General features: G+C 40.7%; 1 protein-coding gene across 2 annotated transcripts in view; it reads right to left on the bottom strand.

Moving 5' to 3' along the window:
* RAPGEF5 (Rap guanine nucleotide exchange factor 5) overlaps positions 1-22,738 on the bottom strand; it is a 235,128-nt gene that overhangs the window by 11,578 nt on the left and 200,812 nt on the right. For both annotated transcript variants that reach the window (XM_086397408.1, XM_086397410.1), the window contains exons 18-24: positions 20,850-20,947; positions 18,042-18,164; positions 15,834-16,012; positions 9,681-9,771; positions 7,380-7,430; positions 6,480-6,567; positions 1,345-1,409 (exon numbers count right to left, since the gene is read on the bottom strand). In XM_086397408.1, coding sequence (XP_086253534.1) covers positions 1,345-1,409; positions 6,480-6,567; positions 7,380-7,430; positions 9,681-9,771; positions 15,834-16,012; positions 18,042-18,164; positions 20,850-20,947 — 695 coding nt within the window. The remainder of the gene's footprint in view (positions 1-1,344; positions 1,410-6,479; positions 6,568-7,379; positions 7,431-9,680; positions 9,772-15,833; positions 16,013-18,041; positions 18,165-20,849; positions 20,948-22,738) is intronic.

The raw sequence follows: 22,738 nt of genomic DNA, 5'->3' as shown, positions 1-22,738 counted from the left end.
AAAAATAATATTTTTCATACAAGAATAATACTTTTAATACAAGAAGACTCAATACTTTAAAAATCTATTTCAGGTGCGTTGATTTGACTGAAGTATGTAAAATAACTGAGCTCAATTCCAAAGCACATAGTGTCGGGAGAGACTTGAAAAGCTATGGACGTGTCCACTTAAACTCTAACTACCCAGAAAGCGATCATCCTCAAATTATTAAAACAGAGCTATGGCAAGATACCCTAAGATGTCAGTCTTCCAGATCCCAGCTGCTTGGATGTTCAGGTTGTACAAGAGCTGCCTGCACTGACACCGTGCCATCTCCTCCCGTGTGAGTGAGTTAACCTCACAGTTAGAGCTGGGCACCTAGGAGGCAAAGGTCAGAGGCTAAACCATGTTTGGACTCATCAGCTGGTACTGTTCTTTGGTTATGGTCTATGGGCCCCCAACTCACTCAACCTTCTCTCAAATGCCTGACCTGGTCTCACAGGGAACCAGGGGCCCATTCCTGAGAGTCCACACGAATCCATTACCATTACTAAAAAGGTCACTCAAAGGTCAGGGTCTATGGACAGGGGTCACTGATATCATCTTTAATCATGCATGGCAGGCTCATCTCTGACACGAAAGTTCATCTGTCAAACAAATCCATTCTTGTAGTCAACAGGGTCTCCTTGGAGCAGTTTCACAGTTTCACAGTTGCTCAGCCCTTACAGGCAACTCCGCCTCTGCCCTCAGCTGGTGAGAAAGGCTAGGAGGAGCCTGCTGCACGACAGAGCACCCAGGAACGTCCAGGAAGAAGCATTTCAGGAATGTGTAAGAAGGGGCTCGCTGGGGGGCCCCTTCTCACGGGCTTACTTTCTCACTTTGCATGAGGTGGTCTCACATAGCGGCAGCACCTGCCCACAGGCTGATAAATGGGTGGTCCTTCCTCTCCCAGGCAGACCCAATAAATTCCACCTTCGAAGGACATACCTCCCCAGGAGGAGGAGCAGTGCTTGCCAAGACACAGGGAGACACCTTTAAAGTCACAAGGCTCAACTTTACAAGTGTGAATTCCTGCTGACAGGAACCTTACCACTTTAGTTCTAGTTCAGATACATACACTCAACCACTGATGTTAATCTAATGAAGTTCCATTTTCAAAAATAAAAAGCAGATGTTCATACTTGGCTCTCAAAACCTTGGCAGCACACTTCACTTCTTTTTAATTGGGATGCATTTTATTGACAGTACATAACATGCAGCAAATAAATCACCACCAGTCCAATAGAGAATGTCGTCTCCCAGAGCAAGGAAAGTACGCATTTCCCTTACAGTGGGTAAAAAGAGAAACAGTGAAATTTTACATACCAGTTTTTCAAAGTTGACAAGATTATCCAGAAATGTTTTATTTCCCTCATGAATGAACGTTACATCTGAAAATTAAAAACAAGAAGATGCATGTACCATTAGGAACAGGTCGTGAGTCAGGGCTGGAGAGGTGTAGATGCAGGGCAGCTTATTAATTTTTCTTAAACATTACGGATTATTTCCCGTATTAGACCAGGCAACTTGGAGCTGACTCTGTACAGGATGCAATGTGAGAGGGCATAATTTATGTGTGCAGAGAAAACATTCTAGCATTCACACAAGTGTGTATCTTGCTGTTATACTCTAGGCTTTGACTTCAACCCGCTTAACATAAGCTAACACTATTCTACAACTTAACTGGTCCATTATGTTTTTAGGCCAGAACAGTGAACAGAAAAGAATTGAATACCCAGCAACAAAAATTATTTTAATATTTATGTATTTGCTTTTTAACAATCCCTGGTAAAGTGAATGGGGTCTGCGTTACTTCAAACATCAAGATTTAGATGTGGATGTTCAAACTTAGATTTCTGGTTCTAAAAGCCAGGGCTGGTGTGGTTATCCCAAGTGAGTGAGGAAAGGGACAGGTTAGAAATGGCAAGGTTTCTGGGTCTATTCAACCACTGGAAAGCCAGTGTCACTGATGAGAACAACGTAAGGAAGGGAGGAGAAGGTGCATTGTCAGAGCAAGGGAGCGTGACATTTGACTTGCGCCTCGCTGCATTTGAAGTGACAGGAGACATTCAAATAAAAACCTCTCTCTGGTTGCAAAACTTACAGGAATGCTTCTTCAAAAGATGGGGACTAGCAACAATGCCAGGAGCTAAAGCTCCAAAAGAGGGGTGACTTATAAAAATTCAAACCAGAGGGTGAGTGACTGAACCATAGGGAATCCTCACAGACAAGAATCAAAGTAAGAAATATACTACAATTTAAAGAATGTGCAAATAATCATGTTATATCACAGACATGCAGGGCAAACCAAATGAAAACCATTTTCAAAAATCTTCTTAAAATAACATGATATAAAAGACAGAAGTGAAGAGATTGAATTCCTCTAAATAGAAAGGGAAAGTATTTGCATTTAGTCAAGACTTTGATTCTGCTGGTCCATATGGAGGGCTTCCCTGGTGGCTCAGAGGGTAAAGCGTCTGCCAGCAATGCAGGAGACCTGGGTTCAATCCCTGGGTCAGGAAGATCCCCTGGAGAAGGAAATGGCAACACACTCCAGTACTCTTGCCTAGAATATCCCATGGACAGAGAAGCCTGGTAGACAGACGAAGCCTGGTAGACTACAATCCATGGGATCGCAGACTCACTGAGCGACTTCACTTCACTATGGGGTAATTACAAGGCAGGTGCTTGGGAAACTGCCCTGAAACACACTTAGCTGCTGAGCTTTAAACTGGCCACCAGAGGGCAAGACCAATCACACAATACACTGATACAACCCTTTTCTCAAGGCATCCTTTAAACACAGCTTCCACCCCACCGGACTGCAAGGTTTTCCTAAGGTTTTTTCTTTCCTTTTTTAAACTGATGTTTGAGCAAGAAAACAATTCAGCATTACACAGTCATCTGACGAGCTCTCTGGTTATTTTATTATCTTTCACTGTTTTGCTTTCAGAATAGAATTGCAAGCTTCATGTCTCTGACACAATATTTAGAGAAAGAGCAGCCAACACAGCTAACTTGTATTCTTTCTGTACAGCAAGCAAAGCACTGTGTGCACACTGTTTACCTTAAACTCCACCTAGGAGCCTGGTATCTCCTCACTCCCGGAGAATTCAGGTTACAAATGCCCTGTCCGAGTTCTTGGACCACTTCCCCGGTGTTCTAAGGCTTGTCATCCCCACCCTATGTTCCCAAGATGAGGATCATAATACAGCTTATATTTATCATCAGTGTCAGACATGGCACTAACTCATTTAATACTCACAAAAGAGTATAAGGTAAAGTTAAGCAGGAAAGAATGTGAAGAAACAACAGTCCAAAGGCGGATGGAGCACAGCCGGCTCACGACCACAGCTCTGCGTCTCGGAGCCAGGACGCGAGCCCGGGCGGCCCGCTTCCTCTCACCACGGTGCCTCTCTGGTACTCAGAAGGACTTAGACATTTCTTATCATCTATTCCAGTCAATTTGCTGAATTCACTGGATGTGGGGGCCTCTGCAAATTTTACTGTTTCCTTCGTCGCTCATTCTGTCTCTTCCCTCTCCTCTGCCTGGGCGGTCTTGCTTATCCCCAGCTCGCGAGGACTTGTCGAGGTCAGCACACGAGGAAGGAGTCTCTCCTGAGGGTGGGGGCTGGCAGGCTGATGCTGGCATGAGGATGAGGCAGGGAAGGTATGTCTGGCCAGGTAGGGGGAGAAGAGGGGCTGCTGCCCAGGAGAAAGGGGTCAAAATGGCTGCAGGTTTTGATGCAGGTGACTGACAAGTGTGTGATTAGGAAGTCTGAGTTCAATAGGTGGTTGAACTCAAAAACTGGAGTCTCACAACCTGAGTCATGGGTGGGCTGTGAAGCCACTGAGGGTCCCCACCAAGTGCAGTGCCTGAAATGAGTACCTGCCAGACCCCTTTATCTGGAAACACCCAGACATGTTCCTAACATTTTATATAACAGGACTGGGGATGAACTAACTCCATTTGAAGAGATGGCAGGTGAAAAAGAAGGAAAAACATGGAAGCACCTCAATCTTCCTTTTATTTACACAACTCCACAAATCTGCAATAACAATCTGCCCTTGAAGATACAGATACAACCTCAGTTTAACGTCAGACACCGGTTGACTATTCACTCTACTGGAAGGATTACCATCTCCCCAAACACCATGACATAGATTACTCAACTGCTTTTGACCTTTAGCTCAGCTGGAACCTTTCTTCAACACTTACTCAGGGTTTCCTGGTCACTACTTTCTGAACTGGACTCCACAGTAGGGGGAAAGTAAATCAGAAGTGAGAAATTCACAGGCAAATAGATAAGCTGATAGCTGGAAGCATTTTTAGGTTATGTGCTTACTTTGATAACCTGCATGTCATTAGGAACTGACTAACTCAAAAAATGAAATATGGGAGCCCAAATCCTTCCTAATACCCAAGAAGTTTAATCTGGTTTCTTTCTCTAAACAAAAGCAATCCAAAGCAAGAGGCACAAGAGAAGAGGGCTGGGAAATTTTCATGAAAAAGTTGCGTGTTCTAAAGTAGTTTACTGCAAATTTTAAAATAATTTTGCAGTTACTAAAGCTAAGAATTAATGTTGTATATGTTTTCCAAAATGTCTTACCACAGATGTGATACATACATATTTAAAAGTGTCATCCTATTTTTCCTTTTGAAATTATTTCAGACAAAAATAGTAACTTTAAATGCAATAGAGTGCCAATATTATTTATTTTTATAATGACAAAAATAAAGATAAAGGAAAAACAAGTGAGCTTGTTTTTAAAATTCAAGAGCTTTCAGTGAGAAAAAAAAAAGGGGGGGGCAAAAGTTTAATTTGCTAGAATGAATGAGACAATGTATTTTCAGTAGAAAAAAGAGAAGTTTGTTTTGCTGCCAACAAAGAGCTCTAGATAAACTCAGTAGAGCAGAAAATTGCATCCAAGCTAAGACATAAGTGTGAGGCACCTGACTGCATTAAATATTTTTGGGGAAAACCCACTACGATATAGCAGAAGGCTCAGCTCACATCTAAATTAAAGGGACAATGCTGACCATTTTCTAATCACCTTAAAAACATCTATTGTTTCAAAATTTTGTCTTTCTAAAATCAATTCCTTTCCCAGATCTGTGTTCCTTTCCTATTTTTCCTATTTGTGTCTACATGATTCTAAGTTTTACTTTCCACATGCCACCACTCCCACTCTCCAGCTGGTGTTTTATTTTAAATAAAAATCACAAGCCCGAATAAACTTATCTTAGAAATAAAAATGAAGAATCAAATGAACTTTTTAAAGTTGTTTTTCTGGCTTTACAATCTTTCCTTGTTTCATCCATTTACAGTTCTCAGAATGCTTTGAGCTCGAGTGAAGCAGTCCATGTGCTTCATTGTCCTAACTGTCCTAATACATTACCGTTTCACAGAAATTCTTGCTTTATACTAGATGAAGACTAGATAAACAGCTGCAAGAATGTACAGCAACTCAAAAGCTCTCCAAGCTCTGGCTGTTCTCAGGAGAAGCCGAAAAGGTTTATTTTCGGCTTTACTGCCAGTGGGTCTGGCGATGAGAGGCAGCAGAGGACACGGCCCGGCCAACCAGTTCCCAGGTACTTCATTTTCCAGGCAATTCCACCACACTTATGAGTGTAGGCGCTAGGGCCTGACCCTGCAGAAGGTATAAGCCTCTGAAGGGTGCAAGCAATATAAAAGAGTACTCCTATAAAAATTCCTTGAAAAGAATCAAAATAAGACCAAGAGAAATGACCAAACCCCTTGTCCTGGAAAGCACACGGGTGGGATGTACACTGAATGTCAGAAGCATGGGCCTGATGAAAACAAACTTCCCTTTCACTAATCCCCTTGGTTTGAAAGAGACCATCAAGATCTCATTAATAAGTTTAACTAACATGTTTCATGATGACTGATCTGCTGCTCTACAGAAAAGTTAGTTGACTAACTTGCAGCTATCACATACTATCCCAACTGGATTCACTCCTGGAAAGAAGAAAGTACATTCTCTACCAAAACTTTTCACACATGACACTGCTTGTGTTGACCGAAGGTTTTTCTCACACAGCAGCAGGCCATGGGCTGAATCTCTGAAATTTAGGTTGCAAACAAAGAACATAACTGATCACCACTTGGATTCTTCATGCCAGCCTTATTCTTGGCTGAGTTAAGTGGACTGTAGACTCAAATAAGACAAGGCTTAGCAGCAGAATAAAGCAAAAACACAAACAGTTCCAGTGCCAAGTTTTGTGAGTCAAGTGAAAATACTTTGATGTCTGCTTAAGAACAATTAAGCATTTCAGGTGTCTCAGAAAGAAGCAAACATGTGAAAACAGTCACAAGCCAACAGTTAGGTTGGAATGACAAAAATAAAGAAACTGAGATTCCTTTCCTCGCCCTCCGTAGTCAGAGTGATAAATTTCTGGAAGATGGAATTACATAGCATAAAAGACAGATACTTGTTACCTTTAAGCAATAACGGCATGAAGGGGATTTTGGGTGGCTTCATTTTCTTGAATGCGTCTCGGTAGGCTTTGTGATTCAGGGATGGATCCTGCCGAACCAAGCAGATTACAAAGAGAAAGAAAAATCAATGTGCTATAGAAACAATTCTAAATCTATTTTCGCTGTTACAATTTGAACATGATTTAGACATAGAGTGGTTCTTCCTAAGAACAAAGTAGATAAAGGTTTCCTAGGAGAATAAACTCACTAAATTAGGGCAGGAAATCTAGGCAATGAATGAAAGTCAAGTTACTGGTTGACGATAATGGGAAATGACTGCCAAAGAGAGACACCTTTTGATTGCCCTATTATTTTCCCTCCAATAGGTTCCTTAAGTACAGTTTCCTCTCCATAATTTCTATCATGAGGTAAACCCAAAGTCTTTTGTTAGGCACACCTCAAAGAAAAACTGCCCTCATAATGCACAGATAATGCAGAGAAAACAAAAGAACATTTTTGTTGTGTTCTGAAAAGAAACTGCACATTTTGTTATCTCAAAGATACAAGGAATGATAAAAAGGAGAAATGGTAAAAAGAAAAAAAGAATAATGCATAAGAATTGCATAGTAAATTTAAACTAGCTAATTTCATAGGTTTTGAAATGGACTGTACTGAAAAATGTGCCTTCTGAATATCACACCAAAAAGACCATTCTCGCTACCTTTTTCCATGGAGAGGAAGAAGCAGTAACCATTACCCTCCTTCACTCCATTAAGAAGCAAAGCTACCTGTTCATATACAGGTGCACTAGTCTAAGCTACCTGACATGGCAGAGTGGAGATATTGACCACTGAAATCTAAGAAGAAATCTGAGGCTAACTATCAGTTTGAAGAGTAAGTCCACTATGCTCAACTACTTACTGTTAAACTTTCAAGTTCAGAGAAAAGTTTCTTAAACTTCCCAGGGATTTTCTAAAAACAAACAAACAGAAAAAGAAAAGGTCAAAAGAAGTCAGTTATTTTGAGAGGAATGTTCATTAAGTTGCACTATATACTTCACATTTCTGAACATAAATCCCTCTATCAACTGGTTCTACCTTGATTGCTTCTCATTACGCAATTTTCATCATTCCTTAATGTGATGTTCCTTGGGAATGTTGCTAAAGACAGTTTAAAATGAATAGCAGCCACAGGATTTAGGAATCCAACTTAAGACAGTCCACACACTGGTGATCTTTTCATGAAAGCTTGGATTTCAGTTCTGTATCCTACCCTTGACAAACGCTCTCACCTTCTTAAATGGTCTTGTTGAGTAGGAAGTAATAATGTTGACTGATATTTTTTGTATAAATGATATAATGATGTTTCACAGCAGAGGTTTAAATAGTGAAAGGCCATGAAAACCCTCATTGATGAAGCCTGTACTTTAGTGGGTAGAATCACCAAACTGGAAAGATCACCCATGCAAACAGTGGCCTGAAGACTGACAGGGGATGGAAACATACACTGTCCTCCCAAATAAGAATTTGGGCCTAAGGAAGAAGGGCCTGGGATTTCCCAGCCTGCCCTTACTCTGGTGAAGTAGGAAAGCCAGACGTCTCGGTAATCAGTCAGAGTTTGAATTCTGACTCAGCCCTCTTTCTAGCTGTGTGACTGCAGCCAGTCTCCACGTTCTCTGATTGAAATGGAGACTACTCACAGGAAACGTACAGTCGACAGTTGGTGCTCGGCAAATTCCAGCAAGTAACACTTACGAGTGTTCTACAAAATGTGTGGGATTTTCTGTTTCCAAAACAAATCAAAACAATGAGGTAAACCCTTACAATAACTACACTTTTAAATATCAATTTGATAATTCTGAATATGGACTCAACAACACAGGTTATTCAACCTGTTTGGAAACTACTGTTACACACACCAACACATACGTATTAATAAATGGATGATAAATGTGAAACGATAAAATGCAGACACCTGCAACTATTCTTCTGAGCTGCATACCTGAGTATTTTGGATATCCCACAAAAATGTCTCAGTTGCGCGTCAAACTCAACGCATCTAGGGCCAAACTGATCTACTCAAGGGGTCAGCCATGGGCCAAATCTGACCCCATGCTTTTGTAAATAAAGTTTTATTGGAGCATGGCCATGCTCATCATTTACAGACTAAACAGGGCTTGCACTTCAATAGGAGATTGGGTCATGCCAATGGAAACCACATGCCAAAAAAAAAATTCACCATCTGGCCCTTTACCCCAAATGATTGCTGACCTCTCTTCTAGTTCCTGAAACCAACTTTTCCTCTATTGCCTACTTAGGCCAGTGTGATCATTTTCCAGGCCTAGAAACACTGAAGTCATCAGCTCAAGTGGGCGTCTCTCTCTGAGAACCCAATGGCCTTGATCATACAACAGTGACAGGCAGAACCAGGATTTGGGAGACCTGGAACATATAACATTTTGTGGGCCCTCTTTTTTAATTAAAAAAAAAAAGAATATAAAACTACTTTTGTAAATTTTGCAAAGATATCTGCCATCCACGTGAACATACTGCCAGGAATATTGCAAATGAGAGGCCTGGTAGCTTAAATTCATAAGCATCTCAGCAAATCTGCCTCTGGACAAACGGAGCTTTTGAAAGGACCAACATGAAACTGTAACCACGCCATCACAGAGAAAAACAGAAAACTAATTCAAGTTAGGAGGCATTTTTCAATTTTTGTTTCTTTCATATATATTATAGAACCATTTTGAAGACCACTTGATCAAAATATTTCCTAATACCTTTTAAATATAGCAGTGTGTACATGCCTATCTCAAACTCCCAAACTATCCCCCACAACCAACCATAAGCTAAAATGGATAACCAATAATGTATAGCACATAGAACTCTGCTCAGTTGCAGCAGCCTGGATGGGAGGGGAGTTTGGGGGAGAATGGATACATGGATATGTATAACTGAGTCCCTTCACTGCTCACCTGAAACTATCACAGCATTGTTAATCAGCTGTACCCCAATACAATATAAAAAGTTTAAGGAGAAAAACAGTTCCTAAGGACTTGAGACACTAATTTATAACATTTGTTTCTAGTGGTACTTCTCTCATTTAAACCATTTAAATCAATTTACTTTAAATAAGGACTTTTCAGTGGAACATTTCCCATTCAGTGTTATTTGTCCTCTCCCACCCACTCCATCCCTGCCATGGACCCCCAAGGCTCACCTCCCAGGTCTGAGATAGCCGGCTCACAGAAGCAGTGTTGAGACCCATCACGATAGCAAAGAAGGAGTTCAGGTTTCTCTGGGCTTTGCAGCTATGGATTAAAGAAAGCAGGAGGCACTGTTAGGCAACATCCTTTTGCCAGATGAGCACAAAAGATAAAGCTGCCAAGACTCTCCTAGGCCACAGGGTTCAGCCTCTAGGGAGGGGCTGAACTCTGCTCCATGACCCATGTGCCCCTGGGAGAGGAGTGGTACCTGCTGCACAAAAACAAATTCAAATACTTCCGCTCATCATTGCCTTTAGGAAAAGACCTGTGCTTTTTAAAAAACTTAATTAATTTAATTGGAGGGTAATTACAACATTGCAATGGCCTCTGCCATACATCAACATGAATGGGCCACAGGCACACATGTGTCCCCTCCCTCCTGAATCCCCCGCACCCCGCCACGTCCCTCCTCACCCTACCCCTCAAGGCTGTCGCAGAGCACTGGCTTTGGGTGCCCTGCACCACACACCAAACTCCTACTGGCTGTCTATTCTATACGGTAAAGTATATGTTTCAGTGCTAATCTCTCAAATCATCTCACCCTCTCCTTCTTCCACTGTGTCCAAAAGTCTGTTCTTTATGTCTGTGTCTCCTTTGATGCTCTGCACGTAGGAGCATCAGTACTATCTTTCTAGATTTCATATACATGCATTAATGTACAATATGTCTTTCTCTTTCTGACTTACTTCACTCTGTATAATAGGCTCCAGGTTCATCCATCTCAGCAGAACTGACGCAAATGTGGTCCTTTGCATAGCTGCATAATATCCCACTGTATATATGTACCACAACTTCCTTTTCCATTCGTCTGCTGATGGACACCTAGGTTGCTTCCATGTCCTAGATACTGTAACTAGTGCTGCAATAAACATCAGGGTACATGTATCTTTTTCAATTCTGGTTTCCTCAGGGTATATGTCCAGTAGTGGGATTGCTGGATCATTTAGGGCTGCCCTCATAGCTCAGCCAGTGAAGAGTCTGCCTGCAGTGCAGGAAATGCGGGTTTGATTCCTGGGTTGGGAAGATCCCCTGGAGAAGGAAATGACAACCCATTCCCGTATTCTTGCCTGGAGAATCCCATGGACAGAGGAGCCTGGTGGGCTACAGTTTATGGGGTGGCAAGAGTCGGACATGAATGAGTGACTAAGCATGCATGGTAGTTTTATTCTTAGTTTTTTAGGGAATCTCCATACTGTTATCCATAGCGGTTGTATCAGTTTGCATTCCCACCAATAGTGTAAGAGGGTTAGCCAAAGCAATCTTGAGAAAGAAGAATGGAACTGGAGAAATCAACCTTCCTGATTTCAGACTATACTATACAGCTACAGTCATCAAGAAGTATGGTACTGGCACAAAACCAAATCTAGACCAATGGAACAAGATGTAAAGCCCAGAGATAAATCCACACACCTATAGGAACTTTATCTTTGACAAAGGGGAAAAAATATATATAATGGCAAAAAGACAGTGTCTTCAACAAGTGGTGCTGGGAAAACTGGTCAACTATGTGTAAAAGAATGAAATCAGAACACTACTAATGCCATATGCAAAAATAAACTGAAAGTGGATTAAAGACTTAAAATACCAGAGCAGAAACTAAAAAACTCCGAGAGGAAAACATAGGCAAAACACTCTCTGACATAAATCATAGGAAGATCCTCTATGACTCACCTCCTAGAGAAATGGAAATAAATACAAAAATAAACAAATGGGCCCTAATTAAACTTCAAAGCTTTAGTACAATGAAGAAAACTGTAAGGTGAAAAAACAACCTTCTGAATGGGAGAAAATAACAGCAACAAGGCAACTGACAAGGAATTAATTTCCAAAATATACAAGCAGCTCAATACCAGAAAACCAAACCACCCAATCAAAAAGTGGACATAAGACCTAAACAGACATTTCTCCAAAGATGTGTGCTCTTGGTACCCTCTGGACACTTCAAGATTCCTTCTTTTAAAAAATCTGTTTTGGATGCATTTACAATTTCAACTGAAAGCTCTGACGTTCCTGTTTCTTTACAGATCCCAGACTCATTATAATAGCTCCTGGGTCTTGTCTCTTTAATCTGTATGTTGCCTTTCTTTTTTTGACAAGTCCTCTTATCTCATAGGTCTAAGCTCCCCTCCTATTACATTTAGACATTATTTCCTTTTCTCTCAACAAAATAGCTACTATATTATGCATATACTTATATATTTAAAGTATGGCATATATTATGTGGACACTGTCCCATATTTCTAATTTGAGGAAAAAAGGAATATAATGCAAAACAAGACCATGTCAAGCTCCAATAACTCTGGAAAGTTATCTGCTCTGTAGAATGTCAATCTTGCCCTTCAACTTAGTTGGTCGAAACTCCACTAATTTTCAAAACCAGCTGAGGGGGTTTGATCCAGCAGAGGGAGGATGGGCTTCCAGGTCAGCCATCCCAAACACTCCTTAGTCTGGGATGAATTAGAAAACAGCTTCTCTGAGGCAAGTTTTTAAAATTAAAAAATTATCCTAATTACATATGAAAGAAATATGAAAGTTCTTAGCAGCAATAAAAAGTACCTAATGTGATTTGACTAAGCTGTCCTCAGGTGTCATTTCTTCCATGACATCTCCACCAATGGCGTAGATGGAATTTGGGAACAGTGTATATACATCTCTGTATCCTGCTTTTTCAGGTATACACTCTTATATATTATGGGTTCTTGACTGTTATCATTAACGGCTATAGAACACTTCATCAAAAACATATTTAAAAAAATTTAAAAATGTATTCTCTTATTGTTGATGTTTAAATTATTTTCAATTCAACACAATTCAATACAGAACGCTACAATAAATATCTTTTGCATATAAAACTTTTTACTGTCTGATTTTTTAAATTAAGTTATACTTCAAGTCATTACATGATTGATCAAAGCAATCATGACTTTAAGATTCTTGAACATATTAATAACTTCTGTTTCCCAAAACTATACCAATTTCCAGTCGCACAGGTGTGTGTACGGGAGCAGGGTTCCTGAGTTCAGGACCAGGAAACGATTCTGGGCTCTGAAGTGGTAATATACAGAGCTGGCTGTGCCCTGACTGGTCCCGCCTAAAACCCGTCTACTCCTGGAGCCAGTTCTGTGCACTGGACACTGCCCAGGACAGCTGTGCCTGGGCGGCAAGGCAGTGGGGGTCGCCCACGGGGAGCATTTCGGAAGTTTCAGTCTCCTTGATAGGGGAACCTGGGAAGGCACCGTAGCCTATACACCTGCTGTCCAAAGCAACCGGATGAACACAGCCCTGCAAGCCCCTCACTGCTGGGTCTGCAGGGGGCACGGTCTGTCCCTTTCACAGTCTTTCTGTCCAACTTTGGACTCTGCCTATGGTTTCCTGATAGGCACGAGGACTTGATATTCAGTCTAACTGGCCCTTCATCTGGTTTCTGCCAATGTTCTCCCAGGTGGAGCCTGCTTGGTATTATCCATGAATAAACAAACAGGACACTTTCCTGGCCTATGGTTGAAAAGTCCACCTGTTTCTAAGAGATAAAGGAGCCTAAAGGTATCAATACTGCAATTCTGCCTTTCTTCTGCCCTTTGTTCCCTCATTCCACCCTCCTGTCTCATCTCACCCTGGCAAGCTCAGGCCAGCCAGGGCAGACTCGAGTCAGCTCCATCTCTTCATGTGATGATGCTGGGTGCCTCTGCTGAGGGCCCTGTGGTGAGAACAGCCCCATCCCTGTGCCAGAAGCATCTCAGCTGGATACTCTCCCTTTCTCCCCCTCCTCCCACCATAGTGCATGATGGGAGCCCCACTGGCTCTGTCATTTCCAACTAGACATTTTTATACTCTGTCCAACACTCAAATGCACAGTATACAGCAAAACTTTCAGATAGCATTTGTTGGAGTTGAAAAGAAGACCCTGGGGGCAAATCATTTTATTATTATTCACTATAAACAGTATACTATCTGCTTTTATATTAAAAAATCATTTAGCTACAAAAAAATCTTTAGATGTAATTCTCATCTTTTTATCTTCTATCTCCCCATAAACAATTTTCCTGGTTCAGATTTTTCAGTCATACTTAAAATTTTAAAAATCCACAAACAATAAATATCTGAATGTAAAAAGAAAAAAAAATGAATATACGGATGACTTACTTCTCTATAAGACAAATTGATACGGCACAAATATCGGTCACCATTCCCATCTGGAGTCCTCTTTAGCCAAGGTTCATTCATTCCAAGGTAAGAACAGACTGACACTAAAACATTTCAGTTTAGCAAACATTCCTTTGTCTGAAGAAATAAAATCCACTCAATCCACAGAGGTGGGGGATGGGATTGGTAAGAAGGAAGGAAACATGAATATGTGAATAGGATGCCTTAGGCAGGGAAAGCACTGCATGAGCATGAAAATTAACTGTTTTCCTGGGGCTATCTGTACCAGTGTGATTATGAAGAATTTAACTTTATGTTTCTGTTGGAATTCTGTTCTATGGGCCAGGAATAGAGGCCAGCACAGCAAATCATTCAAGAGCATAGGGCCATATGGAGAAGATGTGAACACACATACTTCATTTCCCTGAGGACAGCTATGATCTTACACTGGGAACTAAGCTATGTGGTGTCATTTTACTCCTTGGGATATTAGTGTCCCATTTCACCAAGTAGTTGGCTTTTATAAGAACGTTCTGGACCACAAAGAGCCTCATCTTTAGGAAGTTCATAGGTATTATAGAAAATGTACTGACTGAATTAAAAAAAAAAAAAAAAAAGAGCATTCATTCATAAAAGTAGTCTAAGATTCAGGTATATAAAGAATCCTGGTGCCTTTCAATTCAGTCCAAACTCTTCAACCTGAAATCCAATATCTTTTACAGTTTGGCCCCATCTTCCCTTTAAGCTTGGTCTCCCACAGCTTCCTCATAAATACCTTCCACTCAGGCCAAACTGGATGAGGTTCCTTTTCCAGACCACATGCTTTCTGCCTCCCATCAACTTCTCTGCTTCGCTCTTGTGAGTTTGAACTCCATGGAGAGTGTACTCCTGAATTTTTACCTAGAATTCAAAATGCTACTTTCTTCCCAATGTTTTTCTAATCCTCCTTTCCCATTCCCTTGGCATAGAAGCTTCCCGTCCTCTAAAGACCCTGAAAGAACTTCATCTCATGGTAGGGAACCCTTGGGTTCTATTTTGCAATGAGCCATTGGAGTTATAGAAAGTATTCCCCTGCCCAGCAGATCGCAAAGTTCTCAAAGGCAGGTATTGGGTGTAGCTGCATTCTGATTCCCCCATAATACCCTACACAGACGTGCAAACATAATGAGTGATCAATACAGATTTCCTAAATATATTACACTGACATGTACCCAAAAACTGTTTGATATAAAAACTACTTTGAAAAACAAAGGAGGAAAAAAAAATGGAAAGACTGGAAGGTAGGAGGAACTGGGAAAGATCTGGACTCCTGTTGCCTGTTTGTGTTGGAAAGACCACCCAAGCATGGTCTCAGGACATTAATCTGGTATTTTAACAGAAGCTCCCAGGAAGTTACTAAAATGTCATCCAACCAACTACTGAGTCACTGCTATTTACCAACTTCAGTACCAGGTACCCCAGGTCCAATGTTTGAGTAGAAATGGTCCCTGTCCTCTGGAAGCTAACACAGCCCAGCGAAGGAATTCTATATACAAAAGTAAGTTTAATCAATGAAAGTTCATACTCTGGGCATGAGGGAGCCAGGAGCAGAACCTTGAAACGCATCTGACTTTCAACAGTTCTCGCCCCCTCTCATCTTCTCCCCCCATGTGCCTAACCTACTGTAACTCACCTGGCCACCGTGTAATTTAGCTGCACAATGGGGCACGTGTGCGCTGCCTGCTTTTTCCTTTGGCACAGAGAGCTATGGTCTGGTATTGTGACATTTACTTTAAGATATAAGTATTTCAAAGGTGAAGACAGAAATATTCAGAACAGACCTTTCCAATCATTTGGTCACTTAACTCACTATTACCCTTTTGTATCCCATCTCTTCACATCCCATCCCATCCCATTACGGGGAAAAAACAGATTTCCATTAAAGGAGAGGAACAGAACTGCGTTTTTTACCACTAGACACTCACTGAGCGGCAATTTTGATGAATTTTTTCACCAGCTGCACTCGCTTGCCCAGTGGGCTGCAGAGCAGAATCTCCGTGGCCACCCAGAGCTGGACCTCATTGCATCTCTGGAGCAGCAGGCTCAGGTTCGCCGTGTGCTCCCCGCTTCCCTGTCTGCTGAACGTGAAGTAGATCAGCTCTTGCTGAAAGACAATGTATTCATGCCAGCATTTACTGTTACAGCACAGGGTCAAGTTGATACAAAATACAATCCATTTTTTAAAATTCATTTTTAATTGGAGGATAATTGCTTTACGATGTTGTATTGTGTTTCTGCCATACAACAGTGTGAATTAGCCGTAAGTATACATATGTCCCCACCCTCTTGAACCTCCCTCCCATCCCCCAACCCTATCCCACCCCTCTAGGTGGTCACAGAGCACTGAGCTGAGCTTCCTGTGTTATGCAGCAACTGCCCACTGGCTATTTTACACATGGTATGTATATGTTTCAGTGCTACTCTCTCAACTCCCACCACCCCTCCTTCCCTCACTGTGTCTGCAAGTGTGTGAGTGTCTCTATTCCTGCACTGCAAGTAGGTTTTTAAGAACTATTTCAGATAGCCACTGTCATAATATGTTAGATATAACAAATAACAATATATTAAATTCAAGACAATTCATGTTGACTTTCAGAAATGCCTCATGAAATGATGTTCACATAAAAGACTTACATAAATCTACGTTTTTAGAATGCAAAGATGATGCTTTTCATGAAAACCTAAGACACTCTTACATCAGAGGCTGAATCAAATCCGAACTTCCCAAACTTGTTCTATAGGCAACTTCAAGCACAAATGACATCATTTGTTCAGATGTACATTAGACCCTCACAGGTAGATTCTCCAGACAAGGGTTTTCACATTTCAGTGTCAATCTGAATCACCTGGAGGTCTGTTAAAGCACAGACTGCTGTGCCCCACCCCCCTAAATTTTCTGAGTCAACAGGTCTGTGATCTGGCCGAAAATCTGCATTTCTACTAAATTCCTGGGTATACTGATGATGCTGGTCTGGGTACCCACTCTTTGAGAACCACTGAAATAAGACACTGTCAAATCATAGAAAGAGAGTAAGATTAGAATAAGGTACAAAACTGACAGTAACTAGTGACTAGACTGATCATATGTAGGCAATGGAAGAGATTTGTTTCTAATCAGAAAGCTCTGTGTGTGTGTGTGTGTGTGTGTGTGTGTTTTACACAAGAAATTCACATCCTCCCACTGCATAAGCACACAAGCAGGGACACATCCCACTCTACCAACACTTCCAAAGTCACAAGTCATTTAGCTTGAATGAGTTCACTACTTGCTCAAATTTAGATTGTTATATTGGAATGTTTTCCATGAGAAAATATGGGGACGTTTAAAAGATGCTCCAAAATCAAAGAGAACCTTGGGGGTCCCTTAATCAGTCACGAGTTCCTTCTTCAGCAGGAAAGGCCTTTTTGTAATGAAACATTTCACTACCCGGCAAAGCAAATCCAACACAGTCTACCTCATTTTTCATCTACTGAGTCCTGTGAGCCTTTCCACTGGCTACATTTATTCATCAATTGTCAGTAGCATTCTGCCCCTCATCTCCTGTTTTATAAACGCTTAAGCTGTCCTCAAGGGAGAGGTTGATGGACATAAAAATTTGAAATATATCTCAAAATGTCCGAGAGAGTGCTTGAAGTCCTGCAGCATAGTCTAAATGTATAGAATGTTCTTAGGAAAGTGTGTGTGTGCATGTAGGACACATATAAATGTGATTTTTATATAAGTACTGTAAAGCCACGGAAAAATTAAAATGTCAGTATCAAAGGTATCAAACATAAAACACCTCTTCAACCCCATGCAACCTTCATATACATATATATACACACACACATATATATATGAATACATGTTTTCAAACATTAAAAATATAGCATATTTATACATTACACAAATATCCGACTGTATTAGGTGCAAATAAAGCATGATCATGTATTCTAATTTTCCTAGGTTTGGATCAGTCTTTCAATATATTTAAAGTCCCCAAGTATCTTTGTGGGCCATGGTATCCCAAAGCATAACTATATCAACCAGAAAATGGATTGTCTTAAAACCTAATCACACATGAATATTCTTCAAGAAGAATTCCTAGTTAAGGTGGCAGTAGCATTTACTTGGTCGTTTCCCCCTTACTTACCTCGTGAATTGAACTGAAAAGGCTCCAATCAAAATTCATTAATTCCAGAGCAAGATCCCAAGTGTTCATTCCCAAAATCCTGATCGACCTTTGCTGTGATTCCTCATTTTCTGCAAACGGATTCTAAAGTGACAGACAGAAGCAAAAGAATCCTCAGTAAATTCCCAGATGGTTGGCACTGAATTGGCTGGCCACAGAAAGGCACTAGAAGCCCGCGTGAGAAAAATAATCTTGTCTGAGTGCACTTAATAGTTTCCCTGATCTGTTCACCTTCGGTGAGTTACAGCCAATTCAGGAAACAGCCTCAGAAGCTGCAGAATGTGATCAATGGTACTTCACTGAGCTGTCCCTCCCTCCCCACAGGCAAGCATGCACACACACACACACACACACGCACGCACACACACACACACACACACACACACTCATGCACAAATCTGATTATAAAACACTGCCCCAGCAGACAGTATAATGAAAGCAAAAGCCCTGAAGTCACTTTGGTTTCTGGTAAGAATTAATGTGCCAGCAGGGTTAGGAGAAAAACAAACAAAAGAAATGTCACAGTGCACTTCAATAAAGACAGACATGGCTTTTACAGGAAATATGTTTAACAAGTCTCATCCCAGACATGCATTTACAAATTTTACTAAAATGCCCGTGGAAAGCAAAAAAAAAAAAAAAAAAAAAAATTTAAACAGGAAATAAAAAATAAAAGCTAATTCATTTATACCCCATGGTGTATGATTATTTTAAATTATCAATTGCTTTCCCTAGACAAATGGGTATGAAGAGTTTGGTAATAAAAGTATTTCTTTAAAATCTGACATAAAATTATTAAATGCCACCACAATTTTAAATCTGCCATCACTGTTAAATTATTAAAAATTTGGCATCTTTTCAAAACACCTGATATTTTTAAATTAAGGTAATAAATTCTCTTATTTGACTTGAACAGTTAATGACATTAAAACAGTTAATGTCTTGGGAAAAAAAAAAAGAAGAGGACTTTTCAAAAATAAATGCCATAGAAGAGTAAAAGGAATATTTCAGAATCCAAATATTAGTCTTTATTTTTTGAACTGCAAAATAAATTATTAGCATTTTTGAATTTTTATATTTATGAAAAGGTTTCCTAATTGAAAACATGACAAAAGACCTCCATGAGCTATTCCACAGACTAGAATTCCCTTCAGAGTGGGTCTAGGCACAAACTGGCCCTGTACCTCTGGCATGGGCACAGGGTGGAGCTCAGTAAGGGCGGAACGGATGATGTACGTACAGACGCTGAGGTGGGGAAAGCCCAGGTGTCCCAGGGCCCTGTCTGGCTAGATGGGGACCACGCAGATGTCAGGCTACACTGCAGACATTCACAGAGCCACGAGGTGGGAAGAAACACAGATGTCTGCTTATGAATTTGGAGCTGTAAGGACATTGTCACTCGGCTTTTTATCCCTCCTACTTTCTCCCTAAATGTGCCCTTACCCCGGCCCTGCCGTCTGGTTATTCAAGGTAGTCCACCGCCCTCTCCAGGAAACACTTTCTATTTTTCTATTCCAATCATTCAGGGCTATGATTCCTGCTCTCCAAGAAGGCTGACCCATGCCCAAGCACAGGGGATATGAGTGGTTTCCCTGCTAGCCTTCCCTTACAATGCTCCGTTTCAACGGAGATCTTTTGGAGCCGAAATTAACAGAACTATGATTCCAATGGGGAAATTTTAGGTGGGGGAAGCATTCACATGCAGGGTGGCATCTGGCTCAACTCACAGCACTTATTTATCCCACTAGACCTGCCCAAGGCCTTCCCTCTGCTATTCCGAGGCCCTGGACTGCAGCAGCAGAGCTCTGGGAACTCACATTGAGGGAGCCACAGGAAACGTCTGTTTGCGGCTGGGGGTGGAAGGGCGGGACAGTGGGAGACCCAGTAACAGTAACCTGCACGTTAGCTCCTCCTCCTTTGAGAGGTGGGGGGTGACTAATGTTATTATGGCAACTTGAGATCTTGTAGATAATTTTACATGAGATATTTTTATTATAAGCGGTGTTGGTTAACCTACATGGTATACAGACTCGTCCATTATACACATAAAAGGAGCCTAGCTGGAAAGAGCCATTCCTGTGATGACTGCATGGCACAGACCAGGACCCTGACTCCGGATGATACGATCATCATCTGGTAGAGCCCACTTTTTATGGGTGATGGCTCTGAGGCCTGATTCTACCATCCAGAAAGCAACCACAAGACCGAGGTTTTTAGGAACAACAACAAATCATCTAGTTAAGTATAAAGGTTCTTAAACTTAAAACTGAAAATAACATACAGTGGGGGTTTCTCCATTTCTTCATATGCTTACTCTTTGGTGGCATCTGATGTTGCCCACTTACACAGGGAATGCTGATCATGTACCTTCTCTTCAAGGGAATGGCACGCTCAAAGGGCACCCAGGGGACAGAAGAACAGAACCTCTTTCCCTTTAAATGAACACAGGATGGATTCCTCAGCCTGATCTCCATATATCCACCAGGAAAGAAGAAATGGAATTAAGATTCTGTTGGAGAAAGTGTCCCATCTCTCAAATTCCTTGTTCCAGAGAGGCTTAGAGAGAAACAGTGCGAAGGGTTTTCAGTTCCTAAAGACAGGCCTGCCTCTGATTAGCAAACGTACTGTTGTTTGACAAGTGTACTGCTGGCTACAGAAGGAAACAGCTTGATGTACTTTTCTAACATTCATTTTAAAACGCACAAATACATGTTCTCAGCCTGACATTTGTGCCCCTGTGCTTCAAGCACAAGGCTAAGGGTAACTCACCAAAGTGTCGGCCAGGTCTTTCCGGTAGACATATATCCGACCAGAGGCATCAAGGGATTTGGAGATGGCCAAGTTGTTTGGCTGAAGCTCATGCTTTTCTTTATTTACAGAAAAGAATAATTAAAAACACAAGAAGAGCTAGTATGCATTCACAGTACTGCTAAACAGTGAAATCTGCCAAAGAAAAATACTTAAAAGTAAATGGGATGTGAAGTAGATGTGATTCAGTTCTGCATACGCTATACAATGACACCAGATAATCAAAGCTTATTATCCACGAAGAGGTAACCTCTTAGGATTCATTCTTATAATATTTAGTCATTTTTTTTACACAGAACAGCTTGGGGAAGAAGGGAAAACTCACTCTTCGCTTCATATCTATCTGTAAAGTAACCACATGAAGACTTCCCTGACAGCCTAGTGGTTAAGACTCTGCTCCCACTGCAGGGTGCATCGCAAGATTCGACCCCTGGTTGGGGAACTAAGATCGCACGTGCCAGGAGGCAGGGCCAAGAAAAACAGAAAAGAAAGTAACCATACAACAATAATACTGCTAACAGTTGGGTATATCTCTGTCCTCATATTTATGCAAATATGTATGTGCACACATGTATATACAATCACAGCTATTCGTATGTATACATTAATAATCATAGATACATATATACTTGTAATAATTCCTTATGTGGTTTTATATTCTGATTTTATTGTACTTATCCTCTTGTCAAAATTATTTATATATGCCATGTGTAATTGGTTATATAACAGTCTATTATACCATCATTTAATCTTTCCTCTATTGTTGAACATTTAATGGTTTTCAATTTTTTTTGTCATATAAATTAGATAGCGAGATACGTGCTAAATACCAGCAAGGGGCCTGACATATAACAGGGATTTGATAAATGGGATCTATTATTACAGGAGCCATAATACATATTGCTGAAGTCAACATCCTTCTGCATAAATCTTTGGCTCCTTATAGATGATTTTTCTTAAGACAGATTCTCAGCAGTAGAATTACTAGGTCAGAGGGAATGAATATCTGTAAAGGTTTTGATACAAGCTGCCAAACTGCTTTCCAACTCTTATGTCTACCAATACTCATCATTACTTTGAATAAGTTTATTGATTTGCTAAAATCAAAAATAGATTATTGATATATTTTATATTTCTTGGCAACTAGTAAAGTGAATATTTTTCATCTATTCTTCTTCTATTTTATTTACCTATTATTCCTATCCTTTGGCCATTTTTCTACCATAGCTGGACTCATAACACAATATGCTTCTCAAAGAAAAATGTCCTCCTCACACCTGCAAAACACAGAGGGGAACTGACCAAAGTGATATTCAAGTTTATTCCACTGTAACACAATCAGTGTCCCCTAAGGTAGCCCTTTATTTATCCAGCAGGGTTGGAAAATCAATACATCACATCTCTTTTTCTAGATAACATAATCAGCTCAAATGCCAGATTTTGTTTTGAACATTTCCGCTTGATATAGAGGACAAAAATGATACTCAAATACATTCTTTACCACCCAGCACTGCAAAGATCAGTAGTACTGTCATGTCAGGCTCTTGACATCTGCTGTAAATGGTCCCACATGGCTGGGCTCTGACATTCTTCTATATCTTCCCTCCTTGTTTAAGCTACAGCTTCTTGCGACCCTCTGTATATTCATAAATACCTTAGATATGAATTTATAAGAGCCATTCTGCATTTGCTATGAAATAAAATGGCATGGTTTGCTGACAGCCATTTTTCCAGTTGCTAAGAATTATTTTTCTTACTGTCACGTTTGTCACTATGCCATAAACAAGGAAAAGTGATAGAATTTTAGGCTCTGAGGAACTGGGTAGGTTTCTGTTACTACATACTCATAC

The sequence above is a fragment of the Bos grunniens genome, chromosome 4 (genome assembly GCF_055505025.1).
Source record: "Bos grunniens cultivar Pamir isolate PY7600 chromosome 4, Bosgru_T2T1.0, whole genome shotgun sequence".
Lineage (NCBI taxonomy): Eukaryota > Metazoa > Chordata > Mammalia > Artiodactyla > Bovidae > Bos > Bos grunniens.
This window is presented reverse-complemented; position numbering and strand designations above follow the sequence as displayed.